At 42.3% G+C, this 22,489-nt stretch overlaps 1 protein-coding gene across 2 annotated transcripts; it reads left to right on the forward strand.

Annotated features, from left to right (window-relative positions):
* The first annotated feature begins 1,574 nt into the window (after nt 1-1,574).
* LOC128424656 (lysine-specific demethylase 2B) lies at nt 1,575-21,381 on the forward strand. 2 transcript variants are annotated; one of them, XM_053410974.1, is made up of 21 exons: nt 1,575-1,631; nt 2,127-2,271; nt 2,736-2,814; nt 2,951-2,997; nt 3,887-4,065; nt 4,190-4,296; nt 5,938-6,031; nt 6,277-6,430; nt 6,618-6,733; nt 7,342-7,468; nt 7,702-8,108; nt 8,211-8,297; nt 13,068-13,298; nt 14,671-14,814; nt 14,916-15,002; nt 15,100-15,435; nt 15,516-16,585; nt 16,681-16,844; nt 17,912-18,073; nt 18,461-18,679; nt 19,417-21,381. In XM_053410974.1, the coding sequence occupies exons 1-21, from the start codon at nt 1,587-1,589 to the stop codon at nt 19,596-19,598; spliced, it is 4,182 nt and encodes a 1,393-aa protein (XP_053266949.1). In that variant the 5' UTR covers nt 1,575-1,586; the 3' UTR covers nt 19,599-21,381. The 2 variants fall into 2 exon arrangements, with proteins under 2 accessions (XP_053266949.1, XP_053266951.1); XM_053410976.1 differs by having other exon boundaries at nt 15,109-15,435.
* The last annotated feature ends 1,108 nt before the right edge of the window (nt 21,382-22,489 follow it).

Below are 22,489 nucleotides of genomic sequence, written 5' to 3' on the forward strand. Positions count from 1 at the left end.
TGATCATATGATTACATGGAATTTGCAAGAATGAAACAAAATGTCTTAGCCTTGCCTTGGTCTTACACACCTTCAACTTGCAGTAATACAACAATACAAAAATACAGTGAAATTATTATTGCAGAGCTCAGCAAATATTATTATGAAAATAATAACAAGTCAATCACGTGATGTGATTTTGAATGAGTTGAAGACTCCTCAAGAATTCTGATGAAGTTGAATTGTGCGTTCAACTTTGAGAGCAGGAGGTGACGAAGAGGGAGGGAGAGAGAGAGAATGACACGAGGGTGAGAAAATACTGTGAATGGGAGAGGAGGGCAGCTAGAAGGGAAGGGAAAGAAATAAAACAAGAAACATGGAGAGGAGGAAAATCTAAATAACTCCAACATTAAGATATGGGATATTTGCCTCCTCTAAGTGATTGTGAACTAAATATGAATTTCACTTTTGATTTATATTTTGTATTAATCTTTGACATCTTGTTAAAAATGATGGACAATACTTATTATATCTGTGTGTTATTTTTAGCCTGAAGTGATGTTTTGTCAAACCAAGAGTTTAAAATTCTAGTTCCTGACAGGTGATCAGCAGGCACTGTGGCCTAGTTGGTAAAGTCGCGGTTATCCAACCAGAAGGTTGCGGGGCTTGTGCTCTTTCCCTTTATCATGCTGACAATATACTGAACGGAATCGTAAATCTAACTTTAGTGAAATATATATACAGACAAAAACTCAAATTAAATTAATTAATTGAAAAAATATTAATAATTGAAAAAAAAGAAAAAAAGAAACTGCGCGCGCAATTCCTGCGCAATGGGCTTCTGCGCACATGTGCAGTAGGCTTCTGCGCAGCATGTGCACAATGGGGTTCTGCGCACATGTGCGCAGTAGGCTTCTGCGCAGGTGGTGCGCAGTGGTCTTCTGCGCAGCATGTGCGCAATGGGCTTCTGCGCAGGATGTGCGCGCGCAGTTTTTTTTTTATTAAAAAAAATTTATTAAAAGAATATATATATATTTGTAAAATATTTTTTTAATTTTTCGTTTTTTTATTTAGGTTATTTTTACATTTACATAGTATTAGATATTGTGCAATGAATAGGTGGTTGAAGTCCTGCCACCCTTACAGCCTGCCAAACTTTAGCATTTACATTAACATTAAGGATTGGATGATCTGCTCATTCCCATGCAGAACTTAGCACAGGAAGAAGAGGGACAAACTCATGATAGCACTAAGCGGGCCTAAGCACATGCAGTTTTGCCTTTTGCCTGAAAAAAATTCATAATAATTACAACAACTTCATTTTCACACTGATCAATAGGTGGCGCTATGACCCTGAGGACATATTGACACATAGAGCTGTTCAGGCCCTGTGCACACATATGATCCGTGTTGTATCATGTGTGCTGCTTGACATGCCGTGACGTCGTCCAACAATGTTTTGGTTTCTGGAGGTGACGTCACACACAAAAACATGGTTCCCCTTGTTTTGAACCCGAGCAGCGTGCTAAGTGCTGCCGCGACCCCGCCGCGCACGGGGATGCTCCCCCGACACTGAGCCACCGGGGAAACGGCGCCGACGAGAGAGGATGGCGGACCCCGCGGAGACGTGCCCTGAATCCGGACGCAGGCTGGTGCGTAGCTCCCCCATCCGCTGTGTTGTCGTTAGCTCATGAGGCGAGCTAATTACTTAGCTAAGCTAACGTCTGCAACTACAGACGCAGGTGGTGTCGGTCAGTGCTGCAGAAGACCGAGGCACCTCCGCTTGCTTTATGTTTTACAACTTCTTTAATGTGTGTCACAGTTCAGCGCGTCGGGACACGTGAGGGAAAACGTGCACACATTTATCATTGCTGGGACATCACACACTAAAGAACCTGCTGCCTTTCACTAGGACAAGTGTCGCTTCATGATTATTGCACTTGACGTCACATGCAAGGAAAAACAATGTCACTAAAAAAACCGTAATGCACCAGCAGCACAACCTGAGTATGAGCCTGTAGTCAATCCCGGTTTAAAGTTAGTAAAGACATGACTTCCCAGTTTCCTGTGATGGTGTGTTTACATTCAGATGCAGGGGCCTTTGTGTCTCTACTGTTGTGTCATGTGTGTACATGTTTGGATCGCAGCGCTCCATCTGCCGGAGGATGTATGATGAGAACGAGGACCCGTCCGATGTGGAGGAGATCACCAACATCCGAGGGTTCAGCGTGGAGGAGAAGCTTGTCAGTGACAGATACAGCGCGAACTTCGTCCACTTGATGGAGGGAAAAGGTAACTGACTACTTACATAACGTTTCTATCTGATTTGACATGTTCCTTATTCTTATTATTATGCATTTTGCAATAAAAGAGAGACATGCATATAACTTTACTTTCTTTTTATTACTTACCTCAAAGCACTCTGATCCCTTTAATCATTCAGTGTTTATGGTTTTTAATCTACATTCTTACAACCAGTTTTCACAGCCTTTATCCTGTTCACTCTTCTTTTATAGTCATATACTTTACTCCTACTTATAATTTTAGTTCACTGCACTGAGGTTTTAACTGTCTAGGATATTGCACTGAAGTCAATGTTGTTATCTCACTTGTTTTAACTTGTTGTTTTAACTTGTTTTCCTGACATGCTCTACGTGCCTAATGTCAAGAATATGCCCTCCAGGGACAAATGTAGATGTTTTGAATTGAATGTCTATCATTTCTTGGGGCCGAAACATTCATGCATTGTGTTGCAGACTTCACTTATGAATATGTGCAAAGGGAGGCTCTCAGGATCCCGCTCATTTTCAAAGAGAAAGATGGACTTGGCATCAGGTGAGAAGCCATTTCTGTCACTTTAGTTGGTCAGAAAAATCTTTGACTGTACTTTTTCTATATTTATGTGTGTGTTTTTGGTCTGTAACAAACTAATTGAATGTCATCTTGCCCTTTCTTTGATTCACATGTACAGAATGCCCGATCCAGAATTTACAGTCAGTGAAATCAAAGGTCTAGTTGGTAAGTTGAATGCTACAAACAACAACACACACATTAATCCTCATGCCTTCATGTTTTACTGATGTAGCAACCAGAACTGACAATATCTAAAACTACTTGAGTACACAGTGAAGGAGTGAGATGTTCAAAATAATAATTAATAATCATTCATAATCATGGTCATGCCAGATAACAAATATCTCTGCAATAAAAAAGTTGTAAAAAGCTGAGTCGCCTGCTTGAAGACATCCACTTAAAATATATGAATTCTCCTAAACATGTATTGTTTGATCAGGGTCATATATATATATTGTAACAGTGCAGATAGTAAAAGGAAAATGAATCAATAGGACAGTGAGTTAAAAAACTTGTGCAAACTAGTAGAAGAAAGTTTCTAGCATCATAATTTATGTCTCGTGACAAGTATTAGGGCCGATTGACATAATTCAAAAAGTAAAATGTCATTGTCATTCTTTAAATTAATTGTTTAAATGACATACCTTGTAACCCTGTTATTGGTTTATTGTTTACAATCCTTATATTTAATTTGTGTGTGTGTGTGTGTGTGTGTGTGTGTGTGTGTGTGTGTGTGTGTGTGTGTGTGTGTGTGTGTGTGTGTGTGTGTGTGTGTGTGTGTGTGTGTGTGTGTGTGTGTGTGTGTGTCCACTTTCTTATAAAGTGAAAGTGAAACATGAGAGAAACAAAGTCAAAGCACGGCTGGTTTGTAGTTTCGCCATCTAGTGGAAAAGATAATGAATTACATGAATCTGTCATCAATGCAAAATATCTCCATGCATAAATCTAAAATAGCATGTTATTCTTTTTATCCAAACCGCTATAACAGATTGTATCACATGTTAATGACACCTCCAGCACTGGTCTGTGATTTTCACCTGGTTGTCTCTTGCAGGGAGTCGTCGGTCTGTGGATGTCATGGACGTGAGCACTCAGAAAGGCTCTGAAATGACCATGGCTCAGTTTGTCCGATATTACGAGACACCAGAGGAAGAGCGGGAGAAACTCTTCAATGTCATCAGCCTCGAATTCAGCCACACCAAGCTGGAGAACCTCATCAAGCGGCCCACGGTGGTAAGATAACATGGCACTATGTGTGATGTGGTGAAGGATGTTATAAACGTGACACTGGTAGAGAACAAGTTTGACTAACAGAACATGTTGATGGCTGACAGGGAAATTTTGATTGCTCTCGCAGGTGGATCAAGTGGACTGGGTGGACAACATGTGGCCTCCGGATCTGAAACACAGCCAAACAGAGGCCACCAATGTCATCTCTGAGATGAAGTACCCTAAAGTGCAAAGGTATGAATGAACTGAAATGCTTCTCTGTCAGTCGGTGAGTAAAATGTGACACAGAGTGAGATGTAAACAACTGCCTCCTCGTCAGTGAATACAAATCCACCTCCTATCTGCAAGCCTCCTGCACCACTCCATCACCGCCGAGCGCTGAGTACTATCGGTGTCATCCACCTCCTGTGAGTGCTCCTGAGTGTTGCTAGGCAGCAGAGCGTTTCGATGGTGGAGGACGGTCTTTTAACAGCCGTGGTCTGACTGCACACACAACTCTCGGCCAATCAGCTTTGAGCAGTAGTACGCGGCTAAGAATCCAAACCAATCGTGCCATTTGTTTTAACCTCGAATTACCTTCCATCACTCAGAGACTCTACCACTCGCTCTTCCACTCTGTCCCTCTCCTGAGTTATATTTAATCATTTTAATTATACTTGTTAAACAGCGTCCACTGAGGTTAGGTGTGTGCTTTTAGTAGGGCTGCACTGGATGAAAAAATAAGCAGCGGTTTTTAACAACATTTCAGGGATGCCCCCTAACCCCTTTAGTGGTTAATTCCCACCAGCGGAGTTGATCTGTTATTTTAATAGCAAAGGGATGTGTAGTGTAAGTCTAGATGTGATAATGAAACCAATAATAGTTATCCTATTACAACTTCATTAGAATACTAATGCTTTATCAGAAATTACACTGTTGCCAAGTGCCTGCAGTTAAACTGTGGTTAACATTTCCAAACTGTAAATTCCTCGCTGTCACTTTGTTGCCTGAGTAATTCCACTTGGTCTTTCACTCTCCTTTAGTTAATTATCCTTTTGTCCTCGAGGTGAAAAATACTGCACGTGATTTGCTCTCTAATCAGTTCTTTCAAAATAAAAACAAATTATTGGCAACTATTTTGTATATGTGATTTGTCTTTTTAATTATTTCCTCATTCTTCTCACATGTGACTTTAGGGTTTAGTCTTGGTCATATGTTTCCCCGGCTGCTGTAGCCTCACAATACTTCAGTATAACCGGGAAAATCTTACAAGTGATGATATTGCAGACGTTTTAGATTAGAATTCAATTCATGTCACAGCCTAAAATTTCTGGACAGCAGACTCTTAAACACATTTGTTATTTGTAGCTGCAGCTTGCAAACCAAGTGTTGTGCTGTAGAGAGACAGAGCAGAAGTACCTGTACCTGTCCTGATCATTCAACATCTTTATTGACAAATGAATTGCTACGTTCACGTCTTCTTCTGCTCAGACGGGCTAACTAGGTTTTAATAAACGGCCTCAGTGGGATGCACAACATAATCCAGTGTAAAGATTCTCTTGGCATAGATTTTTCTTAGATAAACAGAGCTGCTGCAGTCTGGCTGAATTAGTGAATCATTTATGTCTCGCTGCGCTAACTGTTCCCCAATTAACTTCCAGAGGAGAGATGTCCTATTGAGAACCATTTTCCGTGCGGCAGCTCTCAGTGTGAGTGATTTGTATGGACTGTTTTTATCGGGAGCTAATGTTTCGTTAAAACACAGCTGATATCACTGCTGTCTGCTAAGTTTTTTCCTTTTCCGATATTTCTATGAATGTCAATCTGACAAACCTTTCGACTCTGACTCATCTCATTTATACAATTTGCCTCCTGTAAATTAATTTTCTCTCACAGGTACTGTTTGATGAGTGTGAAGGGCTGCTACACAGATTTCCACATCGACTTCGGGGGCACTTCGGTTTGGTATCATCTTTTCAAGGGACAGAAAGTAAGTTCCTTCTAGTTCCTCGAAACATATAAGATAAATTGTGGAATGAACCCACAATTTATCTCATAACTCCAGAAATGTCTGGCTGTCTAATCTGTATGTTGAATGCACATCTTGAGAACCGTTGAGAACTTGGCACGTGTATGGTCAAGCAGGCAGGTTTAGAACGGGCACAGAGTTGATTATTCACCTCACCCGGCCATAACTGTACAGCAGCACCACTAAATAAGGATTCCTCTCCTCAGGTGTTCTGGCTGGTGCCTCCCACGCTTCATAACCTTGCCCTGTTCGAGGACTGGGTCCTGTCTGGCAAGCAGAGCGATATCTTCCTGGGAGACCGAGCGGACGGATGCCAGAGAGTGGAGCTTAAGCAAGGATACACCTTCTTCATCCCTTCTGGTGTGTTGGCATTGTTTTTTTTTAGACTTGCCAGGAGAAAAAAAAGATTAGCTGCCACTTAATCTAATCCACTTGTATGTAAAGCTTTACTTTATCATTATACCAGTTTATTCAGCTTTGCATGAATCTGCTTTAATCCCTCTCTCTTTATATATGTGTGTTTTACTTTTGCGTTTCTGTCATTCAGGGTGGATTCATGCTGTCTACACTCCTGAGGACACACTGGTGTTCGGAGGCAACATTCTGCACAGCTTCAACATCCCTATGCAGCTTACCATCCATGAGATAGAGAATAGGACCAAGGTAGGAGACTACAATGTAGTGTGGCTGAATTCTGAGCGGCATTGTAATACAATAAATTCCGCCTGGAATAAATGAGTTAACCTGTGACACAGTGAGAGGAGTGGGAGACGGTGTAGTGGAGATTCAAGAGAAATCAGGAGTCAAAGGAAAAATATTTTGCTTTGACCAAAAGACTGCTGCTGCAGAAGTCAGGCGGATCTGTTTCACTCTTATTACTGAGCTGTGTGTTGTGTGCTGAAAAGACACGAAGGGGCACTGACCTTGAATGTTGCTTATTTAATGTGAAAGAAAGAAGCACTTTCCACCTCAAACTGTAAATGAACTGCTCTTTTCCAGTCTTGTAGATCACTCAAAGCAATTTACAGCTCATTTCACATTTGACCATTCACCCAAACTATAGAACTTCTCTATGCAGCATTTTGTTTCTGTCACACTCTGTCACTTGAACTGGAAACACAAACATTTCACTGCCGCCTATTTGTCCAATGAATCCAGAATTGAATGGTTCTTTCTTGGGATAAATAGACTGAAAGTATCTTTGTATCAGTGTGATTTACGGTTCGATAATGTACATTCAATCTCTAAGGTTTTTTTGTTTCTGTTTTCAGGTTCATTCCAAATTCCGTTTCCCCTTCTACTACGAGATATGCTGGTACGTCCTGGAGAGATACCTGCACTGCCTGACCAAGCGCTCCTACCTCTCTCTGGAGGTCCGCAAAGAGCCTGCGCTGATGGGTGAGTAAAGAGTGCAGCTGTCTCGTAAGATCTCTCGTGTGGCCTCCGATGTTGTTAAAGTCTTGTACTGCGGTTCTAATTAGCTCTCTCAAGTTACTAAATCTCTTATTAGATGTGAATAATGGATGAAATGTCTGATCTCCATCTGTCCTGCTGCATTCCAACGGGCTCTGCAGCAATCAGACCTAATTCCGCAGCATGTTTTCACTATTCTCTGTTTTTTGTACCGTCAGACTACGAGACGAAGGCGAACACAGAGAGCCCGTCCTCCGACTCGAGGAGCCAGGACATGAACGAGGACTCGTGCGAGACTCAAGCTCGGGAGGACCAGGTTGAGAAAGCAGACAGGGCCGCCCTCGATGGCCCCTGCTCTCCTGACCACGGGAGGGGCCAACACCTCAAAGCTGTTTTATCGATTGACTCCGAGGACAGCTGTAATCCGGGCTCCACTTCTCTAGATTGCCCCAAAACCCCCTCGGACTCTCCGGCGTCCGAGTCTCAGAATAAATGGACTCATTTGACAGAGTTTGAACTGAGCGGACTGAGGAAGCTGGTTGAGAAGCTGGAGTCACTGCCCGAAAACAAGAAGTGTGTCCCAGAGGGAATAGAGAACCCACAAGCCCTGCTGGATGACATAAAGGTACATTTAAAAAAAACAAAAAAAACATGAATGTGCTTGATGTAATAGATAAGATTAGATAGTTGTGACACATCCTTCTCTCTGTCCCCTGTGCCCGTCTAGCTTGTTTTAAAAGAACATGCTGATGATGACCCGAAGTTAGCGATCACTGGACTTCCTGTGGTTTTGTGGCCTAAGAAAACCGTAAAGGTAAGAATACTTCAGGTGCATTGGGACAGTTTCTGCAGTTTATATTCATTTTGCAGCGTAAAGCAATTGACATTGAAATGAATTCATATCTCAAATATGGTTTATTTGGACTTGATTATCACTTAAAGCTATAAAACAGCTTATCATTTAGGAAAAGCAAACAAATGCAACTTTCCTTCACAATCAAAAAAGCACATTCTGAGGGGCCTACTGAGGAACCTTCCAAAAGTTGTAGCTGTGTCCCCCCCAGCAGGTAGAGGTGTGTCCCTCTGCTGGGCGGGCAGGGTTATGTTTCCCAGTACCTTGACCAGATGCACCTCCAACATGCATTCAGCCCATATTCTGAAACTCTGACCACGTTAAACATATTATATTTACCTCTGAAAATAAGAAAAAGCATAATAGGTCCTCAATTCTCATAGAGTTTATCAGCCCAGATAAGGTAAAATATAAAGTTAAACTCGTAAAGTTTGCCACAGTTGACTTATCTTTTTTATCTTTTGTATATGGTACATGCTTTGATTGACTGTGAATAATGAATTGAACAAATAACACATGACGGGTGTATCAGGGAGAGAAGCCTCAACAGGAGGAAGGATGTGCTGAGATTCCTATTGGTCTCGTGGACCCTCTGGATCCCCCCCACCTCCCCACTCATCCCTCCAAAGGCCAGCTGCTGGTCATGGGGCCTCTTTGTGTTTGCCTTTTGTAATGAGATGCCATCTGGCTCCATTGGCTGCCGGTGCAGAGCCGGCTCTCCCATCCCTGTGACACCAGTCATGAATATGACTACGCCGTTTTTGCATTTTCTCTTACCACTGGATAGAGGCGGACGCCCCCCCAGTAAATATTCTGATGCACAGCAGCCTCCCATTGGCCCTGTGGCTCCCAGCACCCCTCCTCTTTTTCATGGAGCTGATCCATATTAATGAGGCAGGCTCGTCTGTGTTTCCTGCATCTGCTTGTGGTATTGTGGAGCTCTTGGAGCGGGAGGGAGGGCTGTAGGCCAGACAGCAGTAGCAGCAGCAGGAGGAGGAGGAGGAGGGGGAGGAGGAGGAGACTGCAGCCATGTCAGTTTGCTGTGAGCTGGACGGTGTGTGAAAACCAGCCATGGCCATGTCGCTGAGCGCTGATGATGAGGACTACGACTCAGACCCGGAGCAGGTTAGCACATCACACCCCTGCAGGCGGGCGTAGTGAGGCCACCGGAGGAATGCTTGTGCCAGACAGAGCAGTGAGCAGCATCCCAGTGCAGCGAGGAAATGGAGCTACCTGGAGAGACATTAATTCAGTCTACCTTCTGAGCTCGGTCTTTGATTATTTTGGGGCGTTTGTTGTAGTCTTTGTTGTTTTTATAGGTTTGTGTTTGTGTGCATCTGTGCCTGTGTGTGTGCATGCTTGTGTGTTTTTGTCCGGCGAATCCAGCAATAGGAGAAGGGCTGTGTTGATACAGCTCAGAGCCTCGGGCTGCTATTGGTTGTTTGAAAGGAGAGATGCAGAGGAGTGGGAATTCATGTAGATTCAGAAGATGAATCTTTCATGGTTTGATTGTAAAAGCTGAGGATGTGGATTATCTGAAGAATATGAAATGAACAGGGCATCATGCCAGGAGGAGAGCGCTCATCCTGGAGGGATTTGTTTTATATTGCTCAGTGTCAGTGTCAGGTTGATCTGAGAGTTGCTTACACAGCAAGAAATGTCTTTGGTAATTTTATTATTTCTCTTTACTTAACTGGGAACCACACCCCTTTACATTAATTTTGTCAGATTTGTAAAGCATTGATTGTAGAATATATATTTTTTATTATTCTCTATTAGTCTCTTCCTATTTGCATTTCTGTTGCAACAGCAGGGGGAGTGACTGACTTTAGGTATCACAAAAGTCAAACATTCCAGGAGTCATGCATCTAGTACAATATTTTCACAACATCTTGAAAACATAGTGTAATTTACTCTAAAGGTATTTAACTTATTGACAACCCGTTTGTTTGTTTGTGTGTAACTCCTGCTCTACGTTTCCCTGTTCTTAGAGGTTTGACTTTGGTCCCATTCTACACACTGTAACAGAGCAATCACATGTTACACATGCAGCGTTCGCTTCACAACATATGCCACCTCTAAAGCTTAACAGGAAAGTAATCCCTCCAAGAACTCGTGAACCCTTTTTTTTTTTTTGCCAAGTCAATTGTGTTCCAGGCACTTTCCAAAACGAGGGACAGAGAAATAATGAAGTTTGGTCCGAATAGTTTGAGAAACGTCATGAAACTACAACAACAACAACAACCTGTTTATGTCAGCGTAGACTTCAGGTGTTCTTCTGTTGCAACCAGTTATGTAATCGTGAATTTCCTCTGCTCTGATAAAAAAGCAACTTGTTTCTTCAATCTGTACGCTCTGTCTTCAGGGTGAAGTTAAGTACATGTACAGTAATTGATTTCCGCTGCTCTCCACAGCAGCTCGAGAGCTTCCAAGGCTGTGTCGGTGAACATAAGAGGCTGCTTCTCATAATGATCCCCGGCTGAATGAGCTGTGAAGAGCAAAGAAATTACTAGTTGGTCTCTTGTACTGTCCAACAGAGGCACGTGTGTACAATAGATATGTGTGGCTACAACAATTACTCAATAAATTGCTGCCAGCATCATATTTTCCGGTCAAGGTATGGTTGCATATACACCACAGAGGGTAGTGACTTAAACCGAGAGGCGGTTAATTCCATCAGTGGTGTTGTTGTCTTGTGTTATTTAAGTCTGTCAGAGGGATATCTGCTTGAGTGATCACCCACTTAGCAGCCAGTGGGGGGTTCGGAGGGGATTTAGGGGACAATGAGGACATCTAAACATTTTAATCTTTTTTTCCTTCTGTCATTTTTTTGTATAACCCGCTCACCTAGAGTTAAAGTTACAGGTTTAATAACCCTTATAAAGATGGTATATGTGCTCTGACATGAGCAGTTTGACTTGTCAGCCACTTGGATCTTGCAAAAACAGGGTTACAGATTTTGTTGCTTTAGCCACTGCAATGGATTTCTTTTTCTGGTCTCATTCCAGTGGTAACCCCCCCTGCACACCCCCACAACAGTCCTACACAGACTGCACAAGCCCCCCCCCCCACCACAATATGTCCCTCTAATCCTGTCTGGTAACCACATATCGGACCGCCTGTGTCAGTCTGTTTCATGGCTATTGTTAGAATAAATTATTGTAATATGCCTAAAACTGAGGCTGCTGTCTTTTTCTGTCAGAGGGTCTCATTACAGTTCTTATTGGTTACAAGTCTGTGTGTCATAGACTGTTCTGTTAGGGAACGGGATGTGGCTGTTGCTATGCTGACGCTAGGAAAATCTGCCCTGCCGATGTAACTAAAGAAATCTGATCTTCATTTCCAAGAGCTGCAGTGGTCCTCAGCCGCTCTTTGTTTATTTCTTGCCTCATCTTTTCTCACGTGGCACAGTTGGCAGTATTTGGACGTGTGGTTTTCATGGTAAAAAAAAACAATGTTGTGGTTTTGGTTCCTCTCAGCTCTGAAAAGAAGCAAAAATATAAAACACAAGAGCAATAATGATGCAGATCAAAAGCATCTCATCTCCATTACTCGCTTTTATTAAATAGAGCACATTTGATGTGTACTGTTATGAATCAGCCTGGACGCCCCCCTAACACAGAGTAATGGGGTCCTGGTGATCCATGTGAGAAATGCAGCCATAAGTGCAGCTTCTCTTTGAAGTAGAAAGATGCAAGCATGTGAAGTGCTAAATCTGGAAGACGCCTCTGGGGACATTTCCTGATGTGTTTGTTTTCTCCTTGTGCTTCAACAGCCGTGAATAATGTGTTTATGCACAGTGTTTTTATCAGGTTTGTGTTGGATTGAGGTTATATATTACGTGTGTGTGTGTATATATAGATGCAGGTGCTGTTTTCTTTAGCATGTGTCTTGACTATTGACCCTGAATCAGAACGGGCATATCCCCACACATCCAGCATTAACACTGACCCCATCTGAATTTGATATATTGTTTCAGTTTATTCTTATTATATAACATGATTGTAAGTGTGTAAGAATGTAATTCAGAACATTGGATTAATTTGCACTTTAGTCCGTTTTTATATCTTCCATCATGAATCTTAATAAATTTGTTTAACAATTCACAGATTTATCTAGAATATCACTCAGTAGAGCGCATACCTCCACAAAGGCCTAACGGTCCCCTCATGAAACCTTATGACTTATTTGGATCTGCACCAAATTGCACAAACTCATGGATACCAGTCCTCTTAATCTGCCTGTTTTCTTTCATCATGATCCATGAATTAGTCTGTGAGAAATCAAGGAAAATGTTGAAGAATCTTTCTCACAATGTTAAAGAAAGTGAAAACCCAATTTCCTGCATCTGCACCAAAATGTAATGGTTTCTTTCCTAATTCATATCACATCCTTATATTGGGTTTCACGGAACCAGTAAACAAATGGACAGGGGTTAAACCATAACCATCTTGGTGCAGGCAATGATATAAATAGAGTAGTTTGATGGCCATTTATTATTTAGTGAGATAAGGATCCTAAACCTCACTGTTCTTATATTAATACGCTCATCATAATGTAATACTCTCACATATCATAGTATTCAATATCTATTTCTAGTAGCATACTTAATAAATAGCATAATAATAAAGTCATAAGACAGTAAGTAATGTGATCTTTTAATCTAGTTGTGTAATATTTGTTGGTTGATGGATTTAGGTTCTTGACACTGTATCCCCTTGATCCCTGTAGCCCCGGCCCCCCAATCGGCCGAAACCCAAGATGGCAGCCTCCCCTGCCTCTGCAGTCAAGCTGTCAGCCAGTCGGGGAACATCTGGTGCCAGGAGAAGACGGACCCGCTGTCGGAAGTGTGAGGCGTGCCTGCGGACGGAGTGTGGGGAGTGTCACTTCTGTAAAGACATGAAGAAGTTTGGTGGACCGGGACGCATGAAGCAGTCCTGCATCATGAGGCAGTGCATCGCAGTAAGTACCCTGTTCATATTGTGAACTTTCTTTTTGTCATTTTGTGAAAGACCCTTGATCACTTTGTTTTGTTCAATATGAGGCTACAACCATCAGTTGATTAGCTTAGCAAAAAGGCTAGAAACAGTCTGGTAATATTCCGTGGTAAAAAATGTTTCATTAAATATAATAATTATTATTACTTGTCATTATCATGAGGTTGCCTCTGTACGAACTACATAAATGAGATGTGCTGGTTGTTTTTTAACTTGGTGACTATTTGCTAGTGAACAGACTTTGAAGTAATATCAATCTTTTAAGTGCATTCCCCAAAATATGAAACAACTAATTTAATGATCTCTTAATGGTTGTACTTTTCCTTTAATTTCAAATACTTGACTTTATTTGTGTGGATTTGAGGTTGTTAGGGTGTTTAACGTGGTTGTAAGGGCAGTACAAGCTGATTGGTAGTGTATTTCAGCTGATCATTACTTACTCTAGTTACACCACTTGTGTGAGTACTTATACAATTAATAATAATAAAGCAGGTAGTAGTGGCAGCAGCAGAAGTGTTAGAGGGACCATTCATCATGTGTTTGAGTGTTTCAGCACCATGGACAGTGACATGTAGAGAAGACAGTGTTTGATTGGATCTGAAAATATAAGGTACAAACGGATAGATTCAGTTTTAATGATCAATCACTGGAAAGTTTCTTCTGCTCCAATATTTTAAGGCTTTCAGCCACTTTGTCTGACTTGTAAGTAATTCACCTAGTTGGATGTTGTAAAATTCAAGACATATTGTTTTCAGGATGAATATAATTGAGTAAAGATTTATAAAAGGGTTTCAGAGCAAAAATGATTAAAATCAAAAGTCATAAAAATAGCTAAAATATAAATGTATATATTATATTATATTATAATACATTAGTTTATTCTACTGCACAAACTGTCATTGATGCTCAAAGTAAAATATGGTACGAGAATTATATGAAAACACAGATTCTGCCAATCACATCAGTATTACATCAGTCAGACTGTGTTTCTGATTTCCTCACCTCCCAGTTGGATAATGTGAGTGGGCGATTAAAACCCAAGGCTGTGAAATGTTCTGAAATCACTTTGACATGTTTTCCTTCACATTTCAAATAACATAGTGTTTATATACAGTACGTTTAAATCCACTGATAACATATTCAAAAGCCTGCAGAAAGCTAGCAGCATTTTAATAGAACCTTGACGAATAGATATTGTATAAGTGTGGGTTAGCTTGTTTATTAATCACAGTGAAGGAAACTGTGAGAGAGTATGGAAAGACATGCAGATAATGAACCAACCAGCCAAGACTTTAACTAGAGACCTAAACTCCAACTTTCCTGTGTGTTGTCCGCAGCCTGTCCTTCCCCACACAGCAGTGTGTCTGGTGTGTGGAGAGGCAGGGAAGGAGGACACTGTGGAGGACGAGGAAGAAAAGTTCAACCTCATGCTCATGGAGTGCTCCATCTGTAATGAGATCGTTCATCCCAACTGTCTCAAGGTATTTCGCTGGATACATTTTGATGTTTCCGTAATTTACTTTGAATATTTGAGCTGTTGTTGCCTTTCATGGTAATCTGTATATATGCTCCTTTCGTTCAGGTGAAAGATTCTAACGGAGTCGTCAATGACGAGTTGCCAAACTGCTGGGAGTGTCCAAAGTGCAACCATGCGGGGAAAACAGGGAAAGTAAGCATCTGTATGGAATTTATTTTGGATGAGTCTGAATCTCAGAATCTCAGAGCGAGTAAAATAAAGTTGTGCTCTCTTTGTTTCCACCCTTTTGGCCTCAAAGCAAAAAAGGGGGCCAGGGTTCAAGTACGCATCAAACCTTCCCGGCTCGCTGCTTAAAGAAACACGGTTAATCCGGGATTCAAAGGAGGAGCCCGACTCTCCCCTGGTGGCTACCGCAACGGTTACTACTCTGACGACCACGTCTGCTGTGAAGAGGAAGGCAGAGCGGGAAGACGTCCTCAAGAGGAACGACGAAGAGCCCCCGAAAAAACGGCCCCCTTTGTTGTCTCTGGATGGTACGCCCCGACCAAGGCTGGAGGACAACCCACTAAGGAAAAAGAGGAAACTTTTCGACACCAATGATGAACCTGTGATTGTAAAAAAGAAGGTAAAAGCCTTTAATTTCACACTTGTAAAATCTAACTTCTAAGTGCTTAAAATAACTATCTCCCTCCTTTTCTTTCTTAGAAGAAACTTTTGAAACCGGATGATCCTCTGACTCAGAAGCTCCTGCGTCAAATCAAGACTGAGAGGGTTCATGGTGATGAAGAATATGACCAGGACGATCGTGAAGGAGATGGATTCTGCTTGGACAGGATTTATCGAAAGGAGAAAAACGAGTACGGTGACGAGGACCAAGAGGAAGATGAGTTGGAAGAGGAGAAGCTTAAGAAAGAGAGAGACGGTAGAGAGAACAAAGCCAAGGTCATGTTAAATCCACTGCTGAGAACATCTGCAGTCAGGGAAAGTGACCACTCCTCCTCCAACTCTCCCAGAGCTGGACCAAGCAGCGAATCAGGAGAAGCTCAGGAGAAGAGCTCCACTCAGATTAAATCTCGCCATCAGCGCCGGCGGCTTCCCAACAAAGAGTTGAGCAAAGAGTTCAACCAGGAGGTTCTCCAGACTGAAGACCGCCTGAGCAACCAGAACCACGGTTCAGTGAAGTCAGAGGACAGTCCAGCCAATCACAATCGTCGACCAGTGAAGAATGAGGATTCTTTGTCCAATCAGAACCGTAAACCACTAAAAACAGAGGACTCGACCACTAACCAGAGCCGCAGGGCCCTGAAAATGGAGGAGGGTGTGGTCAGTCAAAACAGACGGCCACTGAAAGCGGAGGACGGCTTGACCAATCAAAACCACAGGCCGATCAAATCTGAGCCCGAGAACGAAGCAGACGACCAGAAGCCTCGATGGCCTCTCAACAACGGCAGCGGCGACCTGGGTGACTGGCTGCGGCATCGGGGGCGGGAGGTGAACGGGACGCCACGTGGCCACTCGCCCCTCGGCTGGAACAGGAGCGCACCCATCACGCCCATGTGCCCCCGACCACTCCCCTGCAGGTCGCCGCCCAAATGCGTTCAAATGGAGCGCCACGTGATCCGCCCTCCTCCCATCAGCCCCCCACCTGACCGGCTGCCGCTGAGCGACGGCGAAGCCCACGTGATGCGACGGGAGGTGTGGATGACGGTGTTCGGTCACCTGACCCACAGAGACCTCTGCGTGTGCATGCGCGTCTGCCAGACCTGGAACAGATGGTGAGTACAAGATGTGCCGCGGGGTTGACAACATGTTGTGTCCGCACTTCATCACACGGCGCTCATGGGAAAGTGTCCGCTGCGTGTCTCGCCAGGTGCTGTGACAAGCGGCTCTGGAAGCGCATCAATCTGAACCGATGTAAGTCCATCACACCTCTCATGCTGAGCGGCCTCATCCGGAGACAGCCAGTCGCTCTGGACCTCAGCTGGACCAACATCTCCAAGAAGCAGCTCAGCTGGCTGATCAACAGGCTGCCAGGTGAAGACACACTCGACCCAGGAAACACTGCGCTGTACTCGTGTTCATATAAACAGCCAGTAAATGAGATGAGATGCAGGTTAGGAAGGAAGTCAGGGAGCTCTGGCCGACATAATTGTGTGTGTTTGTTAAATATCACAGGAAACGTGATCAAAGGAAGACACAAAAAAGTTGTATATATTGAGAAATATCTAGGTCATGTTAAGTTTATCTCAATATATAATTATTCCATATTAAAAATAATAAGTGTAATAAAGTGAAGGTTTCCAACTCTGCAGATTCTTAGTGGTTATGACTCTACAGATTAATTATAGCGAGATGAGGAGATGGTGACTCACTTCCACACAACCTCACAATAGTATCCATTAACGCCAGTAATTAAACCATGGACATTCTGATTTTGATTATTATCACTTCCGTACAGGGTTTATAGCAAACAGCTGTTAGAATATTTTATACAAGTTCTTATTTTAAATGTTCAGGTATCTGATTGGTACACAAAGTCTAGGTATCATAATCAGGAAGGGAAAATTGGTATCACAACATCTGTCAAAAATAAAGGCAAACATTAAAGTTATAAACCTTCTGCCCATTTGTCAGTGAATTTAATTTGGAAAGCATAATATACCACAGGCAGTTCTCCTGGTGTTTATGTTGCATTTGCAGGTTTTAAGAAGTGAGAGATAAAACTTTTTGAACATGAGTTCTAGTAACACGCTCCCATATGGCTCCTCCATACGGATAACTGTGTCCCCCCGAGGCTCCTGAGTGTAGACGGTTTACTTTAGACTTCAGTTCAGTGTGTCTGGTGCCAGGGAGATGATTTTCTCTGTCTCTTGTCTTTCTCGATGATTCAGTTATTCAGATGTGAATATTGCATCTGTGTTGTTTGATTTTGAGACCTCAGATAAACTCTGGAGACAGCCTGTAAATGGGGGCCTATTTCTTTACTAGACTGTTCATCAGATCAATCTATCGTCTGCAGAAAAGCCTTAATAGAATTTACAACAGAACACAACAGATGCAGCTTGGTTTAACAGGATGTTTGGTCTCGGCTGCCCCTGCAGGTCTGCGTGTGCTGCTGCTGTCAGGATGCTCCTGGGTGGCCGTCTCTGCTCTCTGCACCTCCAGCTGTCCTCTCCTGCGAACTCTGGATGTCCAGTGGGTTGAGGGACTGAAAGACGCCCAGATGAGGGACCTGCTGTCACCTCCCACTGATAACAGGCCAGGTACTGACACTCTGATTAAACTGTCTGAGTGGAGGAGTGAATCTAAACACATTTAAAGTATGTGGATTGTTCCACAAGATGTCGATTCCGATCTGCACACAAACTTCAAGTATAAGGTCAATGATGTTATGTATTTTTCTTATTGTTTAAAAGACAAGAAAAGAGAAATACATTAAATCTCTTTTTGTGATTTTCCCTGGTTTGGGTCATCGGTCCAAATGGCTCCTGGTGAAATACGTATTTAAGTATTTAATGAGACACAAATATGTAATTTCCATTTTTAAAAAGAGGCTCAGTCATTTCCTTAAACATCTTGGTACTGAAGTTTTCAGAAAACGTTTCTCTGGCTCACTGTTGATCTCCACTCTTTTAATCGTTACCGTGCAGGTCAGTTGGACAACAGGAGTAAGCTCCGGAACGTGGAGGACCTGCGTCTGGCTGGGTTGGACGTCACGGACACATCCCTGCGCCTCATCATCCGTTACATGCCCTCGTTATCCAAGCTGGATCTCAGCTACTGCAACCACGTGACGGACCAGTCGGTCAACACGCTGACGGCTGCAGGGACGACCACCAGGGACTCGCTCACCGACATCAACCTGTCGGGTACGAGCTCGTCTTCGTTGGCTGTAAAATCCGCCTGCTTCTGTCTCACTTCCACTCAGGGATAGAGTTTTAATTTATTCAATGTAGATGTATATCACATTATGTCATATATAGTGTTTTTACCTCATTAAACCCAAATCTATAAATAAGCTCATACGTCACGATGCTGCAGGACACCCTCCAAAGTACCTAGTTTCACTTCCAGCTCGGGACCCCTGCGCCATTTCTCAGACTTTTATCAGCTTTGGTAATAAAAACCAAAAGGTTCCTGGTTGGACTGTTGAATTAATATATTCAGGTTGTACTCAATCTGTTTTTATAATTCTTGATTCAGCCTCATGATCATTTCGAAGGCTGCAGTGTTGTTACTTCTTGCTGCTGTATCAGAGGTATTAAATTACATGAAAATGGATTTTACCATTCGTTGGGACGTGCACTCAAAGCTAAAAATAATCAGACCGTCCACTTGTTGTCTCTTTGGATTGCCATTAAGTGTGTAAAGCAGTGAATCATTATGGATACAGCTGAAAGGCAAAGGCATTTAGTCTTCCTGTGAGGCGCATCAGCCTCTTCATCCATCACCCAAAACATCGCTGAGCGTAATCAGGCCTTTGGATTTCATGTCCTCAAATATTCTAAAAGGGTTGATTTATCCATGTCGTGGCTTTTTTTTAGTGCAGGAGTCCCATCATGCATCACTTGTTCCCTCTCTTCTAACCCAATTTCTCCCCGTGCAGTCTGCAACAGGGTCACAGACCAGTCGCTGACCTATTTCAAGCGCTGCGGGAGCATATGTCACATCGACCTGCGGTACTGCAAACAGGTGACCAAGGAAGGGTGCGACCAGTTCGTCGCGGAAATGTCCGTCAGCGTGCAGTTCCAGCTGATCGAGGAGAAACTGCTTCAGAAGATCAGCTAGACAGAGGGACGCCGGAGGCACTTTGACATTTACCAAGTGGTGGAGCTACTGTCCACATGGAGGCAGCAGACGACCGCGGCGCCGAGCGGCATCTGCAGACTACTGAGCAGACAGGGGGGGGGGAGCTGTCTCTTCCTGTGCAGCCTGATGTTAAAGGGAAGCTGTGCTGCTAAGCCCGAATGTAAAAAAAAAAAAAAAAGGATTATGGAAATTTCGTCCAGTGAAGGCAATATTGCAAAAATGTTTCTTTTTTTGTTGTTGTTTGCACCTTGTTTATACGTTATTTATTCCTTTGTATTGATGTATCATGATTATCCTTTGGGTGTTCATAGACTATTTTTTTGGTTCCAATGCAAAGTTGACTGCATTATAGAGTACTATTTTTGTATCAGAAAGTGTTTCCTACATTTATGTGCAGTATTGAATGCACCAGTGTACAGTATCGCTCCATGGGGGGTGATAATCGTTCGGCGTTACTGTTAAGCTCTTGTTGTCGAGAGGCATTTTCTTGCCAAGCCGTAGGACGGTAGCTTGTGTTTGTGCGGGCGTGTTTTTATATTTTATTATATACGTGTCAGTGCCCTGGTTTCTGATTGGACAAAGGCACTGTACATTTTGTTTTTCATAAGACGTACATACGTTGCTATGTCCTCGTGGGAGAGAAGTTTAAAAAAAAAAGATAAGCATTTGCACTGATACAGTTAATATGAATGTGTATAAAGCCTATTTTTCCAACACTCAAGCGTTCTGCTAATTCTACTAACAGCTTCTAGTTACTGGGTTATACTGACACACGCCTCTATACAAAGGTGTCTGTCGACCATCACTGACAGGAAGCGCTTTAAAGGCTGCATGCAGAGAAGAGACGTTTACAACACAGTAGATTTAGTCACCGATAAATATTATAACCGTCTGTCTACACCTTATCCTTAGCTGAACTCCACGTGATAAAAAAAAAAAAAAATGAGACTAATGAAGAGGAAGCAGAGTCCAGGAGGAGGAAATTAAATTCACACGAATCTTTTAGATGAGGCGCTGGAACTCAGGTGTAATCAGTCAAACAGACAAGACACCAAATGATAAAGGAAAATTAATCTCAACTTATACTGTATATCCCAAAGTTCTCCTGACCCCAGATATTTGGTTAGTTTAGTTTTGCATTCTGTTTCTAAAGGCGAGGGGTGACCATGTCTTTAATTTAGATTATATCAAAACAATATTAGTATCAATTTAAAAAATCAAGGCTTCAGCAATTCACTTATTTAAATTCAGATTTTACAGACCCCACAAGTCCATTCATCCAAAATTGTATTAGACAATTTGTCGATCATTTGAAAGATCTGCAGACGTGTATTTTGTTTGTTCTTTATTCTCACTCACACATTCCAGTGACATACATTTATTTTTTCTTTAAAAATTGTTTCTTGAAAGTTTTATTTTTTTAGTACTTATTTGTGTTTAAAAGAAAAAAACATCACAACCTATGGCATCATTTCATTGTTCTTACTCTGTGCCTGTATTCATCGTCATAATATTCAACTTGATACACACATTTTTTCTTAATGGAACTTATACATTTCTAAAAAGGCTACACAGTAATGATTCGATGGGTTTGCGTTTGGTGTAGCTGTTGAACAGAGGTTTACATTTAAATATTTGTTTTTATTAAAGAACCACGTCTCATTGGAAGATTTTACTACGTTAATGTAAATGTTCTGTGTACATAATGTACATGTAAAGCCTCTAAAGTTGACCTTTGAGATATTAAATCCGTTTAAACTACTGAACTGTGTGTGGTTTCGGTCCTTTGGCCTTTTAAAGAGTCCAGTTCCCGTGGTTAAAGCCAGTGTGATTTAATACTGCAGAAAACAATATGCTTTGTTAGGAATACAGGAGTATTTATAAAGAGCTTTTCGAGTCTTATCGACCAATCAAAGTGCTTTAAACTACAAGTCACATTCATACAGCGCTTTTTCCTATCACACACCATTCACTCGGAATCAGGGGCGTTTGGAATCTTGCCCAAGGACACTTCGGCACTCGGCCCGGAGGAGTCGAGGATCTTACTTCTCTATTGGGAGTTAAACCAAGCAAACATCGGTTGTAGGTAGACAATTTGAATCCAGGGCGAAAATGGCCGACCCCGAACATGTGGGAGGAATGACAGAATATAAATACATTGAATGATTCACAATGAAAGGAATTGAAATTACATGAAAATCTGAAGGAGTATAAGCATTTTATAAAAATAGAAGCAACATGCTGATATGCTCATTACTGGAACATCACTATTACATGTGAGTTACAACAAGCCCCAACAGTCCCTTTATGAAACTCACTAGATCCAGATTTTATTTGGATCTGCACCAAATTGCACATATTAGATATCAGTTCCATAAATATGTCAGATTTTTTCATAAAGATCCAAGACTTATTCTCTGACTTCTTCCTCGGCCGATGTCTCACCCTTCCACCAAGTTTAAATAAAATCGGTTTGGTAGTTTTTGCGTGACCCTGCTAACAATCAGACAATCAGCGTAGGAAACACAACATCCATGGCCGTGAGCGATCACACAATGAAGAGCGGTGTTCTCAGGTCTGGTTTGTAGTACTGCATTTTATTGAATCTAATAAATCATTTTTTTTTCTCTTGTTTACCAAAATAAAAAGGTTCAACATTCCAAAATATAAAGATCCAGGATTATGAGTGCTCATGATACCCCTCCTACTCTGGTAATACTGTAGCTGCCCATGAATGACATCTTTGAGAAACAGCAGCGTCCACAAACAGACTTTACAGAGTTACAGTGTCACAGCTCCGGTGTCGGGTTCCGATCTGAACGATGGTGAGAGGCGCTGTGGGAGGAAAGGAGGCCATGGCGGCGTCAGAG

The sequence above is a fragment of the Pleuronectes platessa genome, chromosome 19 (assembly GCF_947347685.1).
Source record: "Pleuronectes platessa chromosome 19, fPlePla1.1, whole genome shotgun sequence".
NCBI classification, from domain to species: Eukaryota; Metazoa; Chordata; class Actinopteri; order Pleuronectiformes; family Pleuronectidae; genus Pleuronectes; species Pleuronectes platessa.